Source organism: Hordeum vulgare, chromosome 2H, assembly GCF_904849725.1.
Source record: "Hordeum vulgare subsp. vulgare chromosome 2H, MorexV3_pseudomolecules_assembly, whole genome shotgun sequence".
In the NCBI taxonomy this organism is placed as follows: Eukaryota; Viridiplantae; Streptophyta; class Magnoliopsida; order Poales; family Poaceae; genus Hordeum; species Hordeum vulgare.
The window spans coordinates 524,968,098-524,987,704 of NC_058519.1; the positions used below are offsets into that span (position 1 = coordinate 524,968,098).

A 19,607-nucleotide genomic window follows, 5' to 3' on the forward strand; every position below is an offset into this window, starting at 1 on the left:
ATAAAGAGGAAGGTAAGTCTCCACAAAGCACTAGAGTTTAATGTAGATGAGCAAGGGATAGAGCTGTATGGTGAAAGACTGTGCGTATCTGACCAACAGGAACTCAAGGTGAAAATTTTAGAAGAAGCCCACACCGTGCCATACTCGATCCATCCGGGAGGCACAAAAAATGTACAAGGACATCTAAACAAAATATTGGTGGCACGGAATGAAGAGAGATATCGCCTCTTTTATCACATGCTGCGATTCTTGTGAGCGAATCAAGGCCGAGCACCAGAAACTTGCCGGCCTACTGCAACCTATGAAAGTACCCGAGTGGAAGTGGGATGAGATCGACATGGACTTTATTGTCGGGCTAGCCCAGTCTTGACATGGGCACGACGCTATATGGGTTGTCACTGATTTACTCACCAAAGTGGCCCATTTCATTCCAGTGAAGACCACCTACTCCACCCAGAAGTTGGCTAGGTTGTACCACCCCTCGCATCGTCTTCTTACACGGGATTCCGAAGACTATAGTATCCAACCGAGGCACTCATTTTAGCTCAAGATTTTGGGACTACTTACAGCAAGCCTTGGGAACATAGTTAGTGTTCAGTACAACATATCACCCCCACAGAGGAGGACATACCGAACATGTAAACCAGATTCTGGAGGACATGCTCAGGGCATGTGTACTAATGTACGAAAATAGTTTGCCTTACGCCGAGTTTTCTTACAACAAAAACTATGAGGAAAGTTTACAAATTTCACCTTTTGAAGCCTTGTACGAACGAAGGTGTCGTACACCACTAAATTGGTCAGAGACTGGAGATAGTCGTATCTTCGGCCAACGGATGCTCCAGGAGGCTGAGGACAAAGTGAAATTTATCACGGACAAACTCAAGACAATTCAAATCCATCATAAGAGCTATTACGATCAAAGGCACTGTGATGTCAGTTTTGAACCAAACGATTATGTGTACCTCAGAGTATCACCAATGAGGGGTTTGCAAAGATTCAAGGTCAAGGGCAAGCTGGCACCTCGCTTCATCAGACCATTTCAAATAATAGCACGGAGAGGCAAGGTTGCCTACCAGCTAGACCTACCCACAGAGTTGTCAGACGTGCATGACGTCTTTCACATATCTCAGTTAAGGAAATGTGTGAGCGATCCAAACCAACAAATATCACACGACAGCATAGATGTGCAACCAGATCTGACTTACCGTGAACACACCGTAAGGATACTAGAGGAAGCAGAAAGGAGGACACGTCAGAAGGTCACAAAGTTATTCAGGGTACAGTGGAGTAATCACTCACATGATGAAGCCACTTGGGAAAGAGAAGAGTTTCTGCAGAAAGAGCAACCACACTTGCTTGAGGAATGGCTGAAATCTCGGGGACGATATTTTCTTAAGGGGGTAGGTGTTGTAACACCCTCAATTTTTCAATCTGAGATTTTCAGATTTTATTTATGTTTAACTAGAATTTCCAAAAAAATTGACAAAAACATCTTTTGGAATCTTCTTGAAAATCTTACCTTGAGAAAAAGAAATCCTTTGAGTTTTCCTTGGCAACAATTCTGGTTTGGAAAGTGCTTTACTTAATTTCCCATCTTGACCAAGGTCATCCTCACGCATATCCAGTATAACAAACTATGTCAAGATAGTAACATTAGCAACAACAACGGGTACATCCTCACAAATACCAATATGTATGGTTGTTGATTTTTTATCCATTTGTAATGAAATTTCTGTTGGGGAACGTCGCATGGGAAACAAAAATTTTCCTACGCGCACGAAGACCTATCATGGTGATGTCCATCTATGAGAGGGGATGTGTGATCTACGTACCCTTGTACACCGTACAGAAGAAGCGTTAGTGAACACGGTTGATGTAGTGGAACGTCCTCACGTCCCTCGATCCGCCCCGCGAACCGTCCCGCGATCAGTCCCACGATCTAGTGCCGAACGGACGGCACCTCCGCGTTCAGCACACGTACAGCTCGACGATGATCTCGGCCTTCTTGATCCAGCAAGAGAGACGGAGAGGTAGAAGAGTTCTCCGGCAGCGTGACGGAGCTCCGGAGGTTGGTGATGATCTCGTCTTAGCAGGGCTCCGCCCGAGCTCCGCAGAAATGCAATCTAGAGGTAAAACCGTGGAGATATGTGGTCGGGCTGCCGTGGCAAAGTTGTCTCAAATCAGCCCTAAAACCCCACTATATATAGGAGGAGGAAGGGGGAGCCTTGCCTTGGGGTCCAAGGACTCCCAAGGGGTCGGCCGAACCAAAGGGGGAAGGTCTCCCCCCCCCAAACCGAGTCCTACTTGGTTTGGAAGGTGGAGTCCTTCTTCCCTTTCCCACCTCCTCTTTTTTTTCTCTTTGATTTTTCTTCCAATGCGCATAGGGCTCTTTTGGGCTGTCCCACCAGCCCACTAAGGGCTGGTGCGCCACCCTCAATGCCTATGGGCTTCCCCGGGGTGGGTTGCCCCCCCCCCCCCGGTGAACTCCCGGAACCCATTCGTCATTCCCGGTACATTCCCGGTAACTCCGAAAACCTTCCGGTAATCAAATGAGGTCATCCTATATATCAATCTTCGTTTCCGTACCATTCCGGAAACCCTCGTGACGTCCGTGATCTCATCCGGGACTCCGAACAACATTCGGTAACCAACCATATAACTCAAATACGCATAAAACAACGTCGAACCTTAAGTGTGCAGACCCTGCGGGTTCGAGAACTATGTAGACATGACCCGAGAGACTCCTCGGTCAATATCCAATAGCGGGACCTGGATGCCCATATTGGATCCTACATATTCTACGAAGATCTTATCGTTTGAACCTCAGTGCCAAGGATTCAGATAATCCCGTATGTCATTCCCTTTGTCCTTCGGTATGTTACTTGCCCGAGATTCGATCGTTAGTATCCGCATACCTATTTCAATCTCGTTTACCGGCTAGTCTCTTTACTCGTTCCGTAATACAAGATCCCGTAACTTACACTAAGTCACATTGCTTGCAAGGCTTGTGTGTGATGTTGTATTACCGAGTGGGCCCGGGATACCTCTCCGTCACACGGGGTGACAAATCCTAGTCTCGATCCATACTAACTCAACGAACACCTTCGGAGATACCTGTAGAGCATCTTTATAGTCACCCAGTTACGTTGCGACGTTTGATACACACAAAGCATTCCTCCGGTGTCCGTGAGTTATATGATCTCATGGTCATAGGAACAAATACTTGACACGCAGAAAACAGTAGCAACAAAATGACACGATCAACATGCTACGTCTATTAGTTTGGGTCTAGTCCATCACATGATTCTCCTAATGATGTGATCCCGTTATCAAGTGACAACACTTGCCTATGGCCAGGAAACCTTGACCATCTTTGATCAACGAGCTAGTCAACTAGAGGCTTACTAGGGACAGTGTTTTGTCTATGTGTCCACACAAGTATTGTGTTTCCAATCAATAAATTATAGCATGGATAATAAACGATTATCATGAACTAAGAAATATAATAATAACTAATTTATTATTGCCTCTAGGGCATATTTCCAACAGTCTCCCACTTGCACTAGAGTCAATAATCTAGTTCACATCACCATGTGATTCCAACGAATCCAACACCCATATAGTTATGGGGTCTGATCACGTCTTGCTCGTGAGAGAGGTTTTAGTCAACGGTTCTGAAGCTTTCAGATCCGTGCGTTCTTTACAAATCTTTATGTCATCTTATAGATGCTGCTACTATGTACTATTCGCAAATACTCCAAATATCTACTCTACTATACGAATCCGTTTCACTACTCATAGTTATTCGGATTAGTGTTAAAGCTTGCATCAACGTAACTCCTTACGACGAACTCTTTAACTACCTCCATAATCGAGAAAAATTCCTTAGTCCATTTAGTTACTAAGGATAACTTTGACCGCTGATCAGTGATTCAATCCTGGATCACTCTGTGTACCCCTTAACAGACTTGCTGCAAGGCACACATCAGGTGCGGTACTCAGCATGGCATACTTTAGAGTCTACGGCTAAGGCATAGAAGACGACCTTCGTCTATTCTCTTTATTCTGCCGTGGTCGGGTTTTGAGTCTTACTCAAATTCACACCTTATAACGCAACCAAGAACTCCTTCTTTGCTGATCTATTTTGAACTCTTTCAAAAACTTGTCAAGGCATGCATCTTGTTGAAACTTCCATTAAGCGTTTTTGATCTATCCAGGTATTCCTTTGAAAACTCCTTTCAAACAACCTTGTATGCTTTACAGAAATTCTACATTACTTCTGATCCACAATATGTCAACCACATATACTTATCAGAAATTCTATAGTGCTCCCACTCACTTCTTTGGAAATACAAGTTTATCATAAACCTTGTACAAACCCAAAATCTTTGATCATCTCATCAAAGTGTATATTCCAACTCCGAGATGCTTGCACCAGTCCATTGAAGGATCACTGGAGCTTGCATACTTGCTAGTATCTCTAGGATCGACAAAACCTTCTGGTTGTATCACATACAATGTTTGCTCAAGGAAACCGTCGAGGAAACAATGTTTTGACATCCTACGTGCAATATTTCATAAATAATGCAACAACTACTAACATAATTCTAACAGACTTTTAGCATCGCTACGAGTGAGAAAATCTCATCATAGTCAACTGTTTTATCTTGTCGGAAACATCTTTGCGACAAATCGAGCTTTTCTTAATAGTGATTTATCACCATCATCGTTTGTCTTCCTTTTAAAAATCCATCTTTACTCAATGGTCCTATGACCATCAAGTAGTTCTTCCAAAGTCTACACTTTGTTTTCATACATGGATCCTCTCTCGGATTTCATGGCTTCCAGCCATTTGTCGGAATCCGGTCCCACCATTGCTTTCTCCATAACTCGTAGGTTCACTGTTGCTCAACAACATGACCTCCAAGACAGGGTTACCGTACCACTCTGTAGTAGTACGCGACCTTGTCAACCTGTGAGACTTGTAGTAACTTGATCCGATGCTCGATGATCACCATCATCAGCTTTCACTTCAATTGGTGTAGGCGCCACAGAAACAACTTCCTGCGCCCTGCTACACACTGGTCGAAGTGATAACCTCATCAAGTTCTACCACCCTCCCACTCAATTCTTTCGAGAGAAACCTTTCCTCGAGAAAGGATCCGTTTCTAGAAACAAACACTTTGCTTTCGGATCTGAGATAGGAGATGTACCCAACTGTTTTGGATATCCTATGAAGATGCATTTATCCGCTTTGGGTTCGAGCTTATCAGACTGAAACCTTTTTCACATAAGTGTCGAAGCCCCAAACTTTCAACAAACGACAGTTTAGATTTCTCTAAACCTCACTCTATACTGTATCATCTCAACGGAAATACGCGGTGCCCTATTTAAAGTGAATGCGGTTGTCTTTAATGCATAACCCATAAACGATAGTGGTAATTCGATAAGAGACATCATAGTATGCACCATACCAAATAGTGTGTGGCTATGACGTCCAGACACATCATCACACTATGATGTTCCAGGTGGCATGAACTGCAAAACAATTTCCACATTGTCTTAACTGCGTACCAAAACTCGTAACTCAGATATTCATTTCTATGATCATATCGTAGACCGTTTATCCTCTTGTTACGACGAACTTCACTCCGAAATAGAATTGAACTTTTCAATATTTCAGACTTGTGATTCATTAAGTAAATACTCTTGCATCTACTCAAATCGTCATTGAAGTAAGAACATAATGATATCCACTGCGTGCCTCAGCACCCATTGGACTGCATACATCAAAATGTATCACTTCCAACAAGTTACTATCTTGTTTCATCTCAATGAAAATAAGGCCTTGCTCATGTGGTATGATTTGCATGTCACTAGTGATTCAAAATCAAGTGAGTATAAAGATCCATCACCATGGAGCCTCTTCATGCAATTTATACTAACATGACTCAAGCGGCAGTGTCACAAGTAAGTGGTACTATCATCATTACCTCGTATCTTTTGGCACCAATATTATGAACATGTGTAACACTACGATCGAGATTCAATAAACCATTGAAGGTGATTATTCAAGAAAACAGAGTAACCATTATTCTCTTTAAATGAATAATCGTATTGCAATAAACACGATCCAATCATGTTCATGCTTAACGCAAGCACCAAATAACAATTATTTCGGTTTAACACCAATCCCGATGGTAGAGGGAGCGTGCGATATTTTGATCATATCAATCTTGGAAACACTTCCAACACGTATCGTCACCTCGCCTTTAGCTAGTCTCCGTTTACGCCGTAGCTATCATTTCGTGTTACTAATCACTTAGCAACCAAACCGGTATCCAATACCCTCATGCTACTAGGAGTACTAGTAAAGTACACATCAACATCATGTATATCAAATATACTTCTTTCGACTTTTGCCAGCCTTCTTATCTACCAAGTATCTAGAGTTGCTCCGTCTCAGTGACTGTTCCCCTCATTACAGAAGCACTCAGTCTCAGGTTTGGGTTTAATCTTGGGTCTCTTCACTAGTGTAGCAACTGTTTTGCCGTTTCACGAAGTATCCCTTCTAGCCCTTGCCTTTCTTGAACTTAGTGGTTCTACAAACCATCAACTATTGATGCTCCTTCTTGATTTCTACTTTCGCAGTGTCAAACATTGCGAATCGCTCAAGGATCATTGTATCTATCCTTGATATGTTATAGTTCATCACGAAGCTCTCACAGCTTGGTGGCAGTGACTTTGGAGAACCATCACTATCTCATCTGGAAGATTAACTCCCACTTGATTCAAGCGATTGTCGTACTCAGACAATCTGAGCACACGCTCAACGATTGAGCTTTTCTCCTTTATTTTGTGGACAAAGAATATTGTCAGAGGTCTCGTACCTCTTAACAGGCACAAGCATGAAATCACAATTTCATCTCTTTAGAACATCACTTATGTTCCGTGACATTTCAAAACATTTTCGACGCCTTGCTTCTAAGCCATTAAGTATTTTGCACTGAACTATCGTGTAGTCATCAGAAACGTGTATGTCGGATATTCACAACATCCACAGACGACGCTCGAGGTGCAGCACACCGAGTGGTGCATTAAGGACATAAGCCTTCTGCGTAGCAACGAGGACAATTCTCGGTTTTACAGACTTAGTCCGCAAAGTTTGCTACTATTAATTTTCAACTAAATTTTCTCTAGGAACATATAAAAACAGTAGAGCTATAGCGCAAGCTACATCATAATTCGCAAAGACCATTAGACTATGTTCATGACAATTAGTTCAATTAATCATATTACTTAAGAACTCCCACTCAAAAAGTACATCTCTCTAGTCATTTGAGTGGTACATGATCCAAATCCGATATCTCAAGTCCGATCATCACGTGAGTCGAGAATAGTTTCAGTGGTAAGCATCTCTATGCTAATCATATCAACTATATGATTCATGCTCGACCTTTCGGTCTCATGTGTTCCGAGGCCATGTCTGCACATGCTAGGCTCGTCAAGCTTAACCCGAGTGTTCTGCGTGTGCAACTGTTTTGCACCCGTTGTATGTGAACGTTGAGTCTATCACACCCGATCATCATGTGGTGTCTCGAAACGAAGAACTGTCGCAACGGTGCACAGTCGGGGAGAACACAATTTCGTCTTGAAATTTTAGTGAGAGATCACCTCATAATGCTACCGTCGTTCTAAGCAAGATAAGGTGTAAACAGGATTAACATCACATGCAATTCATAAGTGACATGATATGGCCATCATCATGCGCTTCTTGATCTCCATCACCAAAGCACCGGCACGATCTTCTTGTCACCGGCGTCACACCATGATCTCCATCATCATGATCTCCATCAATGTGTCGCCATCGGGGTTGTCGTGCTACTCATGCTATTACTACTAAAGCTACGTTCTAGCAATATAGTAAACGCATCTGCAAGCACAAACGTTAGTTTGAAGACAACCCTATGGCTCCTGCCGGTTGCCGTACCATCGACGTGCAAGTCGATATTAACTATTACAACATGATCATCTCATACATCCAATATATCACATCACATCGTTGCCCATATCACATCACAAGCATACCCTGCAAAAACAAGTTAGACGTCCTCTAATTTTGTTGTTGCATGTTTTACGTGGTGACCATGGGTATCTAGTAGGATCGCATCTTACTTACGCAAACACCACAACGGAGATATATGAGTTGTTATTTAACCTCATCCAAGGACCTCCTCGGTCAAATCCGATTCAACTAAAGTTGGAGAAACTGACACCCGCCAGTCATCTTTGAGCAACGGAGTTACTCGTAGCGATGAAACCAGTCTCTCGTAAGCGTATGAGTAATGTCGGTCCGAGCCGCTTCGATCCAACAATACCGCGGAATCAAGAAAAGACTAAGGAGGGCAGCAAAACGCACATCACCGCCCACAAAAACTTTTGTGTTCTACTCGAGAAGACATCTACACATGAACCTAGCTCATGATGCCACTGTTGGGGAACGTCGCATGGGAAACAAAAATTTTCCTACGCGCACGAAGACCTATCATGGTGATGTCCATCTACGAGAGGGGATATGTGATATACGTACCCTTGTAGACCGTACAGCAGAAGCGTTAGTGAACGCGGTTGATGTAGTGGAACGTCCTCACGTCCCTCGATCCGCCCCGCGAACCATCCCGCGATCAGTCCCACGATCTAGTGCCGAACGGACGGCACCTCCGCGTTCAGCACACGTACAGCTCGACGATGATCTCGGCCTTCTTGATCCAGTAAGAGAGACGGAGAGGTAGAAGAGTTCTCTGGCAGCGTGACGGCGCTCCGGAGGTTGGTGATGATCTCGTCTCAACAGGGCTTCGCCCGAGCTCCGCAGAAATGCAATCTAGAGGTAAAACCTTGGAGATATGTGGTAGGGCTGCCGTGGCAAAGTTGTCTCAAATCAGCCCTAAAATCCCACTATATATAGGAGGAGGAAGGGGGAGCCTTGCCTTAGGGTCCAAGGACTCCCAAGGGGTCAGCCGAACCAAAGGGGGAAGGTCTCCCCCCCCCCCCAAACCGAGTCCTACTTGGTTTGGAAGGTGGAGTCCTTCTTCCCTTTCCCACCTCCTCTTTTTTTTCTCTTTGATTTTTCTTCCAATGCGCATAGGGCTCTTTTGGGCTGTCCCACCAGCCCACTAAGGGCTGGTGCGCCACCCTCAATGCCTATGGGCTTCCCCGGGGTGGGTTGCCCCCCCCCCCCCCGGTGAACTCCCGGAACCCATTCGTCATTCCCGGTACATTCCCGGTAACTCCGAAAACCTTCCGGTAATCAAATGAGGTCATCCTATATATCAATCTTCGTTTCCGGACCATTCCGAAAACCCTCGTGACGTCCTTGATCTCATCCGGGACTCCGAACAACATTCGGTAACCAACCATATAACTCAAATACGCATAAAACAACGTCGAACCTTAAGTGTGCAGACCCTGCGGGTTCGAGAACTATGTAGACATGACCCGAGAGACTCCTCGGTCAATATCTAATAGCGGGACCTGGATGCCCATATTGGATCCTACATATTCTACGAAGATCTTATCGTTTGAACCTCAGTGCCAAGGATTCAGATAATCCCGTATGTCATTCCCTTTGTCCTTCGGTATGTTACTTGCCCGAGATTCGATCGTTAGTATCCGCATACCTATTTCAATCTCGTTTACCGGCAAGTCTCTTTACTCGTTCCGTAATACAAGATCCCGTAACTTACACTAAGTCACATTGCTTGCAAGGCTTGTGTGTGATGTTGTATTACCGAGTGGGCCCCGAGATACCTCTCTGTCACACGGAGTGACAAATCCCAGTCTCGATCCATACTAACTCAACGAACACCTTCGGAGATACCTGTAGAGCCTCTTTATAGTCACCCAATTACGTTGCGACGTTTGATACACACAAAGCATTCCTCCGGTGTCCGTGAGTTATATGATCTCATGGTCATAGGAACAAATACTTGACACGCAGAAAACAGTAGCAACAAAATGACACGATCAACATGCTACGTCTATTAGTTTGGGTCTAGTCCATCACATGATTCTCCTAATGATGTGATCCCGTTATCAAGTGACAACACTTGCCTATGGCCAGGAAACCTTGACCATCTTTGATCAACGAGCTAGTCAACTAGAGGCTTACTAGGGACAGTGTTTTGTCGATGTATCCACACAAGTATTGTGTTTCCAATCAATACAATTATAGCATGGATAATAAACGATTATCATGAACTAAGAAATATAATAATAACTAATTTATTATTGCCTCTAGGGCATATTTCCAACAATTTCAGTAGGTGTGAGTTTACTCAAGTCAAGTCATTTGTATAAAGAGAAAGGCATAACACTAACAGCAGCTCCTAGATCACATAAAGCATTTTTTGCATAGTTATTTTTTATGGAACATGCTATAGTTGGTATTCCTGGATCTCCTAGTTTTTTAGGTACTCCATCCTTAAAGGTATAATTGGCAAGCATGGTAGAGATTTCAGCTTCAAGTATTTTTGTTTTATTAGTGACGATGTCTTTCATGTACTTAGCATGAGGAGACATTTGTACGCAAAAAGACTGGCCTAAGCATTTCAGCAAAGCGTTCAAATTCCTCATCATCTTTTTTCTTAGTTGGTTTAGGTGGGTAAGGCATGGGTTTTTGAACCCATGCCTATCTTTCTTTGCCATGCTTTCTAGCAACAAAATATATTTTATCATATCGCTTATTCTTAGGTTGTGGGTTATCAAGATCAATAGCAGGTTCTATCTCAACATCATTATCTAGTTCTTTATCATTGTCAGGTTGAGCATCCATATGAGCATCATCATTATCATTTTCATTATCACTACGTGAATGTGCATTACCACATTGAGTTTCAGCATGAGAGATAGAGATACCATTAGGGTTAGCAAAAGGTTTCTCTAATTCAAGTTCACTAGAGGTATGCAAGGTCCTATCATTTTTCTCTTTCTTTTTCTTCATAGAAGGGCTAGGTGCATCAATATTAATTCTTTGTGAATCTTGTTCATTTATTTTAAGATGACCTTATGGATAAAGTGGATCTTGAGCCATTGTGCCTCCTCTAGTCATTACTCTAACAACATGATCATTCATATTATTAGTCATTTCATGAAGTTGCTCACTTTGAGATTTAACAACTTGTTCTAGTTGGGTTTGAACCATATAAGCATGTTTTCCTACACCTCTTACATCATTGGTGATTCTAAATAACAAGTCACTTAAGCGAGAAATCATATCAGAGTTATGTTTCAATTGTTTCATGACATAGGCGTTGAAATGATCTTGCTTCATAATATAATTATCAAACTCATATAAGCATTCACTAGGAGGTTTATTGTAAGGGATGTCACCTTTATCAACCTTTAAGAGATAATTTACCTCCACCACCTATGGTGGTGTTTGGATACCATGGATTTCTTTGATAGGTGGTAAATTTTTGACATCTTCAGCTTTAATGCCTTTTTCCTTCATACATTTCTTTGCCTCTTGCATAGTTTGAGGACTAAGGAATAAGATACCTCTCTTCTCTGGAGTAAGCTTAGGTGGTTGTTCAGGAAGTGTCCATTCATCGTAATCCTTCAATATATTAGTCAATAATTCCTCAGCTTGTTCGACCATTCGTTCCCTGAAAACACAACCAGCACAACTATCTAGGTGGTCCTTAGAAGCATCGGTTAGTCCATTATAAAATATATCAAGTATCTCATTTTTCTTAAGAGTATGATCAGGCAAAGCATTAAGTAATTAGAGAAACCTCCCCCAACCTTGTGGGATACTCTCTTCTTCAATTTGCACAAAGTTAAATATTTCCTGTTAGGTAGCTTGTTTCTTATGAGCGGGAAAATATTTTCACAGAAGTAGTAGATCATATCCTGGGGACTACGCACACAACAAGGAGCAAGAGTATTATACCAAATCTTAGCATCACTTTCTAATGAGAACAAAAATAATTTGTGGATATAGTCATAGCGAATTTTCTCATCGTTAGTAATTAGGAAGGCTGTATCATTTAGCTTAGTGAGATGTGACACAACAGTTTCATTTTCATAGCCATAAAAAGGATCAGATTCAACCCGAGTGATTATCTCTGGGTCGACAGAGAATTCATAATCCTTATCGGTAATAAAGAGAGGTGAAGTAGCAAACTTAGGATCATATTTCATTCTAGCATTCAAGGATTTTTTATTTCAATTTGCATAGTAGTTTCTTAAGATCTTCTCTATCCTTACAAGCATGAAAGTCTCTAGCAATTTCTTCATCTATAACATAACCTTCAGGTATTTCAGGCATCTCAGTTATAGGATAATCATGGCTAAAAGGTATTTAAATATTTTCAGTAGCAAGGACTTCATCTGTTTTGATAGTATCATCACTTTCAGCATGCTCAATTTCTTTAGCTCTAGCAAGTTGTTCATCAAGAAATTCACCTAGTGGAACAGTATCATCAAGCAAGGTACTAGCATCATCATAAGCATCATTCATAGCAGAGGTAGCATCATCAATTACTTGCGACATATCACGATTAATAGCATGTGGTGGTGGTGTTGCAAGTCTACTCAAAACGGAGGGTGAATCAAGTGCAGAGCTAGATGGCAGTTCCTTACCTCCCCTTGTCTTAGACGGAAAAATCTTGGTTCTTGGATCTTTCATATTCTTCATAGTGGTAAATAAATAAATATCCCAGTGAGTCAGCAAATATAGTTATGCTTTGGTGTCAGAAAACATTCTTGATAACCCACAAGTATATGGGATCGCGAGAGTTTTTGAGGATAGAGTAATCAACCCAAATTTATATATTCGACACAAGGGTAGCCAAAGAATGCTTGTAGGTATTAGCAGCTAAGTTGTCAATTCAAACACACTTGGAAATTTAGTATCTGCAGCACAGTGAACAGTAGCACACTAATATGATAGTTTTGATAGAAGTGGTAACAGTAGCAGCAGTAACGGTAACAGTGATAGCAGTTTTGTAGCAGTTGTAACAACAGTAACAAGAGTAGTAACTTAGCAAGCACAATATGTGGAAAACTTGTATGCACTGGATCGGTGATATTTTTGGATAATATTCGTCATATTACATTTACAACATAGAGTGACACAAAACTAGCTCCTGTTCATCGATATAATGTAGGCATGTATTCCCTAGATAGCCATACGTGCTTATGGAAAAGAACTTGCATGACATCTTTTGTCCTACCCTCCCGTGGCAGCGGGGTCCATAAGGAAACTAAGGGATATTAAGGCCTCCTTTTAATAGAGAATCGAAACAAAGCATTAACACATAATGAATACATGAACTCCTCATACTACGGTAATCACCGTAAAAAATCCCAATTATTGTCACTTTGGGGTATGCGAATCATAACACGTAGTAGGTGCATATAACTTGCAAGATCGGACCAGGAACATAGATATAATGTTGAAAACATAAAGGTTCAGATCTGAAATCATGACACTCGGGCCCTAGTGACAAGCATTAGGCATAGCAAAGTCATAACAACATCTATCTCTGAACATAGTGGATACTAGAGATCAAGCCCTAACAAAACTAACACGATTACATGATGAATCTCATCCATCTCTTCACTGACCAACAAGCCTACGAAGGGATTACTCACTCCCGGTGGAGAGCTTCATGGAATTGGCGATGGAGAAGGGTTGGTGATGACGAAGACCAAATATTCCCCTCTCCGGAGCCCCAAACAGACTCCGGATTAGGCCTTTCGATGAAGAACAAGAGGTGGCGGCGACTCCGTATTGTGAAATGCGACGAAACTTTCTCTCCAAATTTTTTCTCCGAAAATAGGAATTTATAGCGTTGGCATTATTGTCTACGGAGCCACGTGGGCCCCACTAGACACCAGGCCGCGCTAGGGGGGCCTCGCGCGCCCTGATGTATAGTGGGCTGTTGTGGCACCCCCTTCGGTGGATCTTGGTTCCAATATTTTATATACATTTCAAAAAAATCTCTAAAAAGTTTCGTTCCATTCCGAGGAGTTTTATTTCTGCACAAAAACAACATCATCGTAGTTCTGCTAAAAACAACATCAGCCCGGGTTAGTTGCATTCAAATCATGCAAACTAGAGTCCAAAACAATAGCAAAAGCGTTAGGAAAAGTAGATACGACGAAGACATATCACCGCCACACATGTCGCCAAACCGGTTTCCATCCCGCCAGCCTCGTCACCCCCATCCCGCCGCCCAGTCAGCACCCATCCCGTCGACCCCAACTTCGTCGGCCGCCGGCACCAGTTGCCCCCGTACGCCCCCAGCCGCCCCATCCTGCCGCCTGCAGCCGCCCCCGTCCACTCCATCCATCCCCAGCCGCACGGGTTGACCTAACCTGCGATGGATAGAGAGGGCTTCGACGCGTGGGGTTCGCAGCCTCGGCAAGCGGCCCAGCTACCCAGGCCGGTATCGACCTCAACTCACAAGCTCCGGTGTCGGAGGGGTTCCCGGGGTTTAGGATGTATGGAGCTTTCCTAGATAGCGCGACGAGCTCCTCCCTGGACGCGTCAGGGGCTCCGGGCTCCCTCCCTATCGGCCACCGCGTGCCGGAGCAGGAGACGAATGGGCGAACCCGTCGCCACCCTTGGCCCGACAACTGAACTTCGATGGCTCCTCGTCGGTGGCAGTCGGTCGCAGAGGAGGAAAGGGAGGCCACACAAGAGCCGGCCACACCAAATCCGATTGGAAAAAAGCAAGAAAGTATATTTATTGTTAATTTAACCCTGTCATTTGAATATCATCTTTGGCTAAAGTCAGTTTAGGATTAGTCACGAATTAGATAACCTCTAGGTGTGTTAGAGTATCCAAACAGGGTCATCGTTGGGTGCCACTCTGTCGCGTGAACCGTCGTGATTTGGCCCCATCCGCCACCGTTGAGACGCCGTCGAATTTCCCACTTTCCTCGCAGCTTTGCGGCTTCTTCCAGCGCGCCCTCAATGCATTCGGCAGCTTGCTTGGAGGTAAAATTCTCAAAATTTTATTGCGGAAGGGGAGACCATAGTTTGCACTTTGCAGTTTCACTTTTGCAATTCGTACAGGATATTATTGATTGATTGATGAAAACAACGATAATTCACAGCCTCACTTGGTTCAACCGTCAACAATCGACTGAAGCTTAACTCTCTAACGAACAGCTCACAGTTACTCTCTCGAGCCTAAACAGGCCCCGCCACATAGCTACGTCACGCCGCCATTCGAGCGAGCGCCTCGCCGGCACGCTCGCCTGTGGACAGCCGGAGCTTCCTGTAGTCATCGTAGTTGAACGGCTTGAACCGGCGCGGGTGCTGCTCGTCGACGAACGCCTCCGGCGCGCACACCCTGTCGTCCTTGGGCGCGAGCAGGAACATGGCGATCGAGATGCGCGGCACGGCCGCCACGCACTGCACCCGGTGCTTCACGGTGTGCAGCCTCCCGTTGCTCCACGCCTGAAACACAAGACAGGGTGCTCACTCAGAGGCTCAGGCGCTCAGCGCACCGGACGGAAAGGGACACGCCAAGAATTTCCAGCTGAAACGAATGATGGTACCGTGCCGACGTCGCCGACGTTGACAAGGAACGAGCCGGGGACGGGGTCGACGCGGACGAACTCGCCGGTGGCGGGGTCCAGTACCTCGAGGCCGCCGACGCAGTCGTCCTCCTGGAGCACGGTGAGGAAGCCGGAGTCCGTGTGGATCTGCACGCCCGAGGAGCCCACGGTGTCCTGCGTGTAGTTGTACCTGTTCATTCGGAACTGGCACGGCCAGTCCTGGAACGGGTGGCCCTCCAGCCCAAGGCTCGCGGCCACCTTGCCGGCGACGTCCACGATCAGCTCGTGCATCGCCTCGGCGTAACTCTTGACGGTCTCCCTGCGGCAGATTAGCGTGTGCTGAGATCAAAATCGGAGGATCCGAAACTGATTTGGTGCCAAGAAAGGTGCGATCGATTTGGTCCGACCTGACGCGGGGCGGCGCGTCGAGGCGCGCGCAGAAGGCGTCGACGTCGGCGGGGGCGGCGGCGTCCAGGAGGCCGAAGGCCTCATAGAGCGGGTTGGCGGGGCTGGGCGCCACGTAGCCGCTGCCGGCGATGATGTCGGCGTTGCGGCGCTTGGCTTCGTCGGGGAGGTCGAAGAGCGCGCGCACGGCGGCCTTCATCTCCGCCTGGAGCGCCGCGGGCACGCCGTGGCCGGACACGCGGAAGCAGCCCAGGCGCTCGCACGCGTCCTGCAGCCGCGCCGACTCCTCCGGCCGCTCGCCGGCGAGCCGCAGGTCGATCGCCGGGATCCCCACCATCTGCGCTGCTTTACTAGTTGGGCGGAGTCACGCGACGCGCCGATCTCGTTGGCTTGCGTGTGGGATCAACTGAAACTCCGTGGAGATGTAGGAGTAGTATTTAGAGGCCGGTCGTGAGAGGGACGCAGGGGGCAGGGCGGCGAGTTCCGCCGCCGGTTGTCGGGACAACCGCACCTAAACTGGCGGCACGGAGCAACGAACAAGTTTCCGTGTACTGAGGTTGGTGAGACAGTCAGCCGACACATAGCCGTGCACGTCAAACACAGCCACTTATGTCTTGTTACTGCACTGTCTACTGCACGATTGTCTCAATTTTGTTAAAAGAACAAATCGAGAGTGAAGCTGATGGACCTAGCCCACTCGTCCACGATCGGACAAGAGTGCAACTATACATACTAGTAGAATGCCACGGGCTCTGTAAAATTTATAATTAGTCTCTTCCATTTACCATCTCCTCATCTTGGATGAATCCATGACGCTCTAATTAGAAACACAACAATCAAGTATTAGAAATTTTTATTGAATGTGATAATCTACATAAACCAACAATATTGAATAACATAATATCTCTAATTACTTACGGCATCTACAATGAAGGAATTTATGGATCGATTTCCAGCCGTTACGAGCAATTCCCATTAGAAACCAACCAAAATATTCGTTAGCGTGGAATCAAAACATGTAGCTAGGGTAATTTATTGGAGAAAAACAACTTTAGCGCCTACACAAACGCTAGAGCATTGCAGATGCCCTTAGTGTGCCATGCACTTTTGTAGAAAATCCGCTCATCCTTTTATAATCAACCAGCAATCCAGTTAAATTTCAAACATCCTCAAAAAAAAAGTCAAACTTCTCCGCTTGCACGCGGAAAAAATACATCGCTATAATGGGGAGGCAGCCGAGACCAACAAGACTACCATCCAATCTCGACTTCGTGCTCTTCCACCTCCATTGATAAAGACAGGTTGCCAATGCTTTCCTCACCATGACATCAAGAAACCACCGACATCCATCCCCGCATCAACCCCTACCTCTTGTTGTCGTCTGCATTGTTCCTGCAATGACCATGGAGCCATCTGCGTCTACCATGCGAGACCGTGGTCAGAAAAATCTTTTGTGCATCCACTTCATGGACCTTGAGCGACAGCAAGAGCTGCAAATTCTGGACCGGCCCTTGGCTTGATGGAGCTCCAGTCACTCAGCTTGCACCCACCTTGGCTGCTTTTGTACGATGTTCTAGAAGGAATCACCGGCTTGCCTGCGATTCCACCCCGCAACAACCTTGGATCCAAGAAATTCGTGGCGCCCTTGGACAGGCAACAATGGTCGAGTAGCAGTTGGACAGGCAACAATGGTCGAGTAGCAATGAGGGGCCGCACATCCCTGAGTGCGTCCTATACTTCAATCATGTTAATTGTAGAGTAGTTTTCATTACATGTTGTAAACAAAATAAAGATTATTTGTATCAGCAATGCACATTTTGTTTAGGGTGATAGATATAAGAGGTGTGCTTCGGTGCCCCTAACAAAAAGTAGAAGAGGAAACGTATACCCACCTCGTATTGTACACTACAGGCCACCGTATGTATACAATACGGGGCCCCATACTGTATATACGTACGAAGGCCCGTAGTATACAATACGAGGATGTGGGTATACGCTTTCCCTTCTACGTTTTGTCGGGGGGTGTACCGAAGCAAAAGTGTAGATATAAATTGATGTATTATCTATACATAGAAAGCAATGATTTGATACCTCCAACTATGAAACTGGAATAAGTAGAGCTGGCATAAAATTAGAGATGGTTAACAATTAAGGGAAGAAAAAGATAGAAAGGACCCCATGCGCACCTTTGATTTCTATACTACTGCGCTTTGGTACATCATGAGTCGAAGCACATCGAGCAACGGGGTATGGAGAAGAGGGGTTGACTGGGAGGCAAAAAGGGTGATGGACCAGAGAGCAAGGGTGCTCAATGGTTTTTTCCCTGCCCGATGATGACGGCTCCTTGGAGGAGCAGAAGGGAGACATGAAACAACATAGGGTTCAACTCCTTTGCAGTTTGGTTCTTATTGTATAGGTATTGTAGTTGTTCAAATATTCCATTCTTTCCAATCCAATGGCTATTCTTCACCCCCTTAATTTTGTTGTTAATTAGAAACAAGCACCTAATAGTGTGGAGGAAAACTGCGGAAGTTCACTTCAAAAAGAACGCAAGCAAATTAGTTTGGGCCCCAAACAGCGCCTAGACCATTGTGTAAAGTGAAGTGAAACAACAAAGTACAAATTCAGATCTTCAACCTTTGAGTAAGTATTTGGTTGTGATCATTCTAGATTACTTGTGTCTGTGTGTGTATGCGCGTGTGTGTGTGTGTGTGTTTGCATATTTAAAAAATAACACACAGCAACAGTGAGAAAAATAGCACAATTGCAGACTTAAAACAGATGTAGAATCACAATCATAAACTGGAACTACGCCGGATGTTGGACTCTGTTGCCTGCAACTGCAATCATACTCCTACACAGTATCAAATAGGCAATCTATGAAAACATGACAAGATTTATTAAATTTGGCATGAATAGATTCTTTAACACAAAGTAGCATATAACCTAATCACCAAAGAGAAAAAAAGACAGAGCTGAGTAGTAATTAATGAATGAGCTATACCCAGAGCTGAGTAGTAATTAATGAATGAGCTATACCGCATCACCAAAAAAGGGAAAAAATGAGTTCACTTGTTTACCTAGGTTGGAATTACAAGACCTTGGCAAGCTTGTTCTTGAAGGTGTAGTTCCATGATCATTTGCCTTATATATAGAGTGGCATGATGCACAACATCACAATTTAGATCACATTAATTGCAGTACATCCCGCCAACAGCTTGAGGATGCCAAAGAATATGAATGTACTAATTACCAAACTCGTTATCCGAATCACCCTAAAACAATGATCAAAATCCATGAGAAGAGGAACACGTAATCCCTCCATGAGATCAGCCACTCCAGCATCGAACATGTGGAAGATGTAATTGTATTCAATGACCGAATCATCAATGTGGTCATGCATAACCCCAACAGAGATGACCGTGGCACTCGCCCTCGTCTAATCACAGAACCAAAGAACAAAATAAACAAGATTCAGTGACTAATCCAGAAATTATTAAACAAGGGGAAGTGAATTGATAACAAGTATTAAAAGCATAAACCACTGCTTGGTATATATCACCAACCATCAAACCTGAATTGTGTTGTCTTGGGAGAGCCGCATGATGCCGACAATTGTGATGTAC

The 19,607-nt window shown here is 44.5% G+C and overlaps 1 protein-coding gene across 2 annotated transcripts; it reads right to left on the minus strand.

Moving 5' to 3' along the window:
• Positions 1-15,065: 15,065 nt before the first annotated feature.
• On the minus strand, positions 15,066-16,571 carry LOC123430419 (2-oxoglutarate-dependent dioxygenase DAO-like). Of its 2 annotated transcripts, none has more exons than XM_045114290.1 (3): positions 15,984-16,571; positions 15,661-15,895; positions 15,066-15,475 (listed from the first exon to the last, which is right to left on the minus strand). In XM_045114290.1, exons 1-3 carry the CDS (start codon positions 16,316-16,318, stop codon positions 15,233-15,235), a joined length of 813 nt encoding a protein of 270 aa, XP_044970225.1. In that variant the 5' UTR covers positions 16,319-16,571; the 3' UTR covers positions 15,066-15,232. The 2 variants fall into 2 exon arrangements, with proteins under 2 accessions (XP_044970225.1, XP_044970224.1); XM_045114289.1 differs by having other exon boundaries at positions 15,577-15,895; positions 15,984-16,568.
• Between the last annotated feature and the right edge of the window lie 3,036 nt (positions 16,572-19,607).